Source organism: Antrostomus carolinensis, unplaced genomic scaffold (genome assembly GCF_000700745.2).
Source record: "Antrostomus carolinensis isolate BGI_N321 unplaced genomic scaffold, ASM70074v2 scaffold30424, whole genome shotgun sequence".
Taxonomy (NCBI): Eukaryota; Metazoa; Chordata; class Aves; order Caprimulgiformes; family Caprimulgidae; genus Antrostomus; species Antrostomus carolinensis.
This window is the reverse complement of record NW_010309218.1, coordinates 8,324-15,303: the sequence shown is the minus strand read 5'-3', so window position 1 is coordinate 15,303 and position 6,980 is coordinate 8,324. Positions and strand designations below refer to the sequence as shown.

Sequence of the window (6,980 nt, the reverse complement as noted above, 5' to 3'; positions counted from 1 at the left end):
GTGTGGCTGAGGCAGCAACGAGACTGTGCCAACAGTGTGCACGTGTTGGCCTTGCTGTCTGCCAGGGCTGCTGGTGTTATGGCCAACAGGGAAAAAAACAAGGGGAAGGAATTGTGGTAGAACTTCCAGTCTTGAAAACCCAGGAAAAGGCGCATGTGTTGTCTTTTGAGAAATACTGTTTTCTTCTTGCTCAGGCAATGCTTTTCAGAGAAAAATAAATTATTCTTACTTCAATTGGGGCAGTAGTCAACACTCTTTACGGGGGCTGTCACACCATGGATCATTCGAGGAACTTAGAACATTTGTTCTTTCCCTCTTTTGTTGTTTGTGCTTTTGTTTTTAAATAAAGGTTAGGAACCTGAATAGATAAATTAGCTAGGAGAGATTCTCAGAGGTTTGGGGGTTGTTGGTTTTTTTTGGGTTTGTTTTTTTTTTTTTTTTGCCTTGGTACATCATTTCCCACTGATTTTCCATGTTTCAGAGGTCCCTCTGCAGTCCTAGAGACATTGAAGTTCTGGAGTTTAAAACCAAAGTGCAGACCCAAAACATGTAAATTGTTTATTTTCCAGCAATCTGAGCTTGTGTGAGCACCTGCAGTTTAGTCAAAGCAGAAGCGCTTTTTCCGTGTCCTGCTTTACTACACCCTTCTCCCACTCCACAAGCAAAAAAATTATGTGTCTTCCTAGGATGATCATTTTTTATAGCCATCTGAAAAACTTAATGAGCATTTCCAGTCATCCAGCTATCCAGAATTACAGTCTGAAACTGTGAAGCAATAGTGGGACAAGGTGAGAAGGTTTGGTAGTTTGCTGCCAGTCTTCCCTATTTGCTTCACAAAGGTGGAAAACTTATATTTTGTTTGTTTTGTTCAGAATATAACTGTTCGCTTACTGTCGGGTCAGCATCTTTCCCCTCGTTCATTACAGCATGTAACGTGTGGTACTTGAATTCAGTGGAGATGGAGTCCCTCACGGGCTACCAGGCGGTGCAGAAAGCCTTGAGCCTGACGATGATGCAAGATCCTTCTCCCATCTCAACCGTTGTCCATTTCAAGGTGTCTGCACAGGGAATCACCTTGACTGATAATCAAAGAAAGTGAGTGAAAGAGGGATGGGAAGAGAGCATCTGGCCTTGTCCCCAGCGAGGACAAGGGTTGGGTTCTAGGGTTGGGTTCCTAGTTGGGCTCTACAGTCTGTGTCTCGGAGGATAATAGGATTGTCTCACGCATGGCCATGGCAGTGTCAGCTGTCTGCACTGCTGAAGAATGAATGTTTTCAGCTATGGACATTGCTTCCACATGGCAACTTTTACCTCTGGAAGGTCACTTTGCTGTGACCTTTTTTTCATTGTTATTTCTTATAAAAAAGGAAAGTATTGGCTTTGCCAGCATTTGATATTCAGCCTATTAAATGAAATAATTTGTCTTTATGATGTCTTTCACCGACAGAGTTGACCTGAGCAGACACTGAGTATCTCCAGCCTTTGAGCTAGTGCTTTGGATAGCCTGTAAAATACTATGATAAAAAGTTAATTTATATTTACTTTGTCCTGAATGCTGTTAAGGCTACCACAGAGTCTTTAGATCTGAAAACTGACCATAACAAAGGAGGGACAATAGCAATTCAATATAGGGGTTTTAAAATTAAAAAAAAAAAAAAAAAAAAGACAGAATTCTCAATGCCGTGGGATCTGCAAGTGTTTATAGCATATCAAGGACAAAAGCTTAAATTCTAGTGTCTAGGAATGCTTATATCTTGAAACTTAATATAATCAAATTATTCACAAGTTCCAGGAAGCTGCATTTCCCACTGACATAGTATCTAAATGGCTAGTTTTTAGAAAAAAAATACATCTCATACTTCTAGTTCTTTTTCTTTGCTTGTTGAGGGTCAGTTTTCTTTTCGGTCAAAAACTTGATGTTGCTGTTCTAAATATGGATTTATTTGATTGAAGCAGTTTATGTGGCTTTCAAAGTTTTTTCAGAGATAACAAAAAGAATATATCGTCATTATTAAATTTAGATTTAATATTATTTATTTTTCAGATCTGTTTATTGTTTAAAGTTTTAAGCATCTTACCTATTCCTAAAACTTGTTTTATTTCTTCGTCTCCAGACTCTTTTTTCGGCGACATTATCCAGTCAACACAGTTATTTTCTGTGCTTTGGATCCACAGGACAGAAAGTAAGGAAGACAAGCAGTATTTCTATTATGTTGTTTGTATGGTTGATCTACCAAAAAAAACTAATGTAGGTTTCATTTTTATTTCTCCATTCCTTTTTTTTTCCCCCCCTGCTTTCTTATCCGACCACCAGATGGATGAAAGATGGCCTTTCTGCAAAGTAAGTGGACACCTCTCTGAGTCTCTTTTAACTGAATGTTTTAGGAATATCATTTTGTTAGTGTTCTAAATTATATTTGTCAAAGATGTAGAAGGCGAGGCAGCTGTTCAGGGACAAAAGTCTCTCTGTCCACTGTAATTAGTCTTTAGTTACTTCATTTGCACCTCTGCAAGTCGGGACCTAATTATGTGATGGTGGGATGTCTGGAGCCAGAACTAGTGTGGCTTATTTAGGTTACAGGCCTGTGATTTGACTAAAGTTTCAGAAATGAAAACAGAGCCATTTGTTACTCAGTTTTGTGTTCCACTTGTCCAGCAACACTAACACAAGCTTACTTGTCTCAGAATGATAGCTCTAAAAAAATAAAAAATCCCACACATGGCACATAGATTGAAACATTCCTAGTAATACTGGTCCATGGCATAAAGACTTAATGACCGGTGGGTTGCACTGTGTTTTCTGTTGAAGCCAAATGTCGTTGTCCCCCTTTAACCAAAAGAAAAAACTAAACTGAGGGAGCTCAGGCTCTGGTTTCTGGAAAGGCAGAAGATGGCTAAAGTCCTGTTCCCAGTGCTCCGTTCACTGAGACACGTGGCCTGCAGACCCTCTCTTCAGGCAGTTCCTGACACACTAGCCCACACACCCCCAGGGCAGGTAGAAGGGCAGTATTGGATCAGGGTAAATCTGTCCCCAGGGCCAGCAGCACGTCTCTGGCAACAGACGGCACAGGGTACAGAATGGACAGAGTAGAAGGAAAGGGACCGTCTCCTTCCCTGATCCTGGCTGTCCTGAGCCACTCAGCAGCTCCTGAGTTGGCCGGTGTGTTTAGCAGTCGCACAGGGGGATGTTGTCCCTCAGAACAGATGAGGTCCGATCTGTGCTATTGGTTTCTGCAGTGTTGTCTTTGCTTTATGCCACGAGGCAGCACCTGCCCGTTCTCTGATACGCTGTGGTTCTCACCCTTGCAGGGTATTCGGGTTCGTTGCCAGGAAGCAGGGCAGCGCCACAGACAACGTGTGCCACCTGTTCGCAGAGCATGACCCCGAGCAGCCTGCCAGCGCCATTGTGAACTTTGTGTCCAAGGTCATGATCGGGTCCCAGAAGAAGATCTGATGCCTCTCCATCCTTGGCTCGGAGCTCTTGGCTGAAGGAAAGCACTGTGAGAGGGAGAAAGCCTGTTCAGCAGCAACGTCTGGACCTTGTCATTCTGAAGAAGGAAAGCAGAGGACGGTCTATCTGCGTTGTGTGTGCAAGAGTTCAGCCTTTTCTTCGAAGATGCTTCTGACTTAACAAAGCATTGTTTGTTTTTATATCAAAGGACAAAACAAAAGAAGCTGGGTGCCACCCAAACCCATGTAGCCCATACCTGAGTGAAGCATAAATGAAAAACTGTTCTCCTGAAGGGTTTCTGATATATTTTCACATGCTGTTTCTCATCATTTATTGCAGCAGAAATACTCACTAGGCTGTGCTGCTTTTTGTGCAGAATCTGTTTGTATAGCCTCCACAAAGACACTTGCCGTAGTTGCATCAATGGTAGCTCTAGGCCTTGCCAGCATGGCTCTTGAGAGAATGATGGTCTGAGGAAGGCTGCTTGCTCTTCCCTTCATCTCTGTGGGATCGGTGATGGGAGCTGAGTGGAGAAAGGGGAAGATGTACGTGAAGAGAAGGTTTGTGCAAGTTGATTTCTGATAAGGAGCAGCAATGTGGAATATTCAGGGAGTTTGCTCTGTATTTAGTGTTAAGAAGGCTGGGCTGTTTTCGGTTTGAAAAATATTAAATAGGTGAGAGGTGGCAGAACAAAAAAGAAAGGTTGCCTGGAAATCTGTTCTGTAATTGGGGTTTTTTGTATTATTATTTTTTTTTATACAGAGAACTAAGCAGGGAAGATTCTGTATTTTAATAATTACAGGATAAAAATGAGGGAAAAGCAAAGAAGAAAATTCTATAATTTATATGTTTTTACCTGTGCCAGATTATTTATAGTAGATCTCAGATCTTGATATGTCATATGGATATTCTGAAACTAGAGCATTGTTGGGCTTTGCCTCTTTAGTGCCAGTGAAAGCGTGCGTAGCCTGTGCCTTGCTATAGACTGTAGAGTTTCATCTTGGGACTTTTGTCGTACGGTGACAAGACACTTCCCATTTCCTGTCTCCGCAATACTGTTTGGTAGTAACATTTGTTCCCCTACCTAATACATAATTATATTTTGGCCCCCTTTTTACTGGAGTTTTAGCAATTTTTTGCCTTTTTCTATCTGTAGGAATTGTTTTTTTGTTTATAATGGGTTTTTTTAATAATTCCTTCAGTCAGGAAATCCAAAAGGGAATGGAATTTATTTTTGTTACTCTGTCCCATTTCTTGAGGGCATTTATGTCACGATTTCTACAGCTGTCACACTTGTACGTCTCTGTATCTTTCTACACACACCAGTATTTTAGATGCGTAACGAAGTGCTAGTGAGCTTTACAGGAAATGGAACCAGTAAGTTACAGTGGAAATGCTCGCAAGGAAGGTAAGCTGCTGAGGTCCGCTGTGCAATTCCCCTTCACTCCCAGCAGAGCTGTGTTAGACCCTCACATCAGAGCTGGTGGTAATAAAGCAGCTGCAGCGCAGCAGTGCTGAGGGGTTTTCTTGCCTCTCTCTTTGACGTGTGGCTGTCAACATTGTATTATAACCTGAGGAATAAAATGACGTGCTGAATGTGGCACGTCAGTGCGTGAGGCAGCGGATGAACTAGTAACTGCAGCCACTTGGAGGATGTAATCCTTTTATCCACTTCTACTAAATAATGGTTAAATGGAATGGGAAGCTCTGGTTGGGCTATATGGTAAGAAGTTTCCACCAATTTGAACTACGTTTGTCCTGTATAAATTATGTTTTTTATCAACAGCTCTTCCTATTTCCTGAAATATTAGGTCCACAGAAACCTTATTCAGTGTCCGTAGCCAAAAGCGTTACCCAGTTATTTGCCTAACAATGGATTTTGTATAAATAACTTTACACTTTTTAGAAGGAAGGTGACGAGGAAGAGAGGGAGAGAGAAGAAAGACTGGAGGTTTCGTGTGTTTGGACCAGGAAGTGGTGCGTTAGCAGCAGTGGGCGCTGGATGTGTGTAGAAGGGTGAAGTATTCCAAAGCGTAGTAGCTACCGTTGAAGCAACACAGGCAAGTGCCTCTGATTTGTACCAAATAATTCTCTTCTCTGACACAGAGGTATACTACTTAAACGGTGTTATGTACCATCCAAAAAAGAATGCAGTTATGACTTTGAGGAGCTTTGGTCCTTTTGAAACACATGAGGACAAGTTTCCTTTTAATACTCTTCTGATGCACCAAGAACCCAGTTGCCTAATCTAGTCAGCCAGTTGGAGCCCAGTGAATTTCTTCAGCTGACATCTCGATTAGATTTAAATCCGATGTGTTGTAAGCATTGAAATGAGGAGGAATTTTTTACTATATTTTTTCACTTCTGTAGATGATACTTAAATTTTAGTGTGTCTTGTTAGACACCAAGTGTTGGCCTTTGGGCTGAAAATAAAGTGTCTTTTTTTCCCCCCATGTATTATCATTTCCATTTGGGGCCTTATTTTTTATTCCTTGTGCTTTCTCAAGACCTGCTGAATTCAAGAGCACGAGGAATTGAATGCTGACCCTCCTGGTGATGTTTCCTGGGAGTTTAGCTCTACTTGGTAAGTGGGGGAAAAAGAAGTTGCCCTGTTTCTAAGGGAGGTTTTCTATTATGCATTCCTTTGGATGGTATATTGCCACGTGCTTTTGCTTTTGAATGAATTAAAAAGTGCACAGTGCAAAATAGTTCAGTATGTACCATTGTGTAGTGTATGTAGAAAGATATATTCACAAAACATGTTCATGGCAAACACAAGACTAAATAGTGAATACAGCACTTTCAAGGTTTTGGTAGATGTTTATATGCAGTTTCATAAGTAACAGCAGCAAGTTGACACATGTATTTAGCCAGACTCCTATTAACCTGCTTAGTAAATGTACTGCTATAATCGTACAGTGTTAAACTATAAAAATGCTAAAAGCCATGTTTTTAATTAAATGGTTTCCATGTATCCAACGGTATCATTAAAAATTTAATGTTTCCTTCTTGGATTTACCTACTAGTGAAAATTTGTGCTTTTTTCTTGAAACTGTAAAGAAGCATCAAAGGTCTACAGTATGTAAATTAATGTTCTATAAATTCTTTGTATAGTCATTTTCTCTGCTCTTCAGATATGGCCTCTATTCAGATTATAATAAAATTATGAATGTGAAATTTCACAACACAATGTTATGGGGCAGTCTGTTTTGAAGGGAAGATACCTGCTGGCATTCAGCACCAGCTCGTGAGCAAAACCTTTGTGGTGAAGTCAGAATTTCTAAGTTAGGTGCTGACACGGGAGCCGAGTTTTGTTTCTTAAAGATTTATTTCAAGGACTTGATTTCACATGAGCCTTAGTGTTAGTGGTTCAGGTCTGGTTAAAGCGTATGACTTTCCTGGTTCACTTGGAGCTGTAATGGTGTAAGAGTGCCCTTTGCCTGCGCTGCGTACGCCAGCGTAAGAGGGAAGAGTATCTGATGTCACCTTCTGAGGTGTCTGTGCCCGTTCAGTTGTGTCCCCACAGAGA

The 6,980-nt window shown here is 41.1% G+C and overlaps 1 protein-coding gene across 1 annotated transcript in view; it reads left to right on the top strand.

Annotated features, from left to right (window-relative positions):
* The window catches only part of LOC104523463 (tensin-3-like), a gene marked incomplete at its 5' end in the record, with an annotated part of 16,311 nt that extends 12,857 nt beyond the window's left edge, over positions 1 to 3,454 (top strand). The window contains 4 exon segments of the mRNA XM_010166051.1: positions 927 to 1,095; positions 2,115 to 2,183; positions 2,315 to 2,341; positions 3,310 to 3,454. Of these exon segments, the coding sequence (XP_010164353.1) occupies positions 927 to 1,095; positions 2,115 to 2,183; positions 2,315 to 2,341; positions 3,310 to 3,454 (410 nt within the window).
* Between the last annotated feature and the right edge of the window lie 3,526 nt (positions 3,455 to 6,980).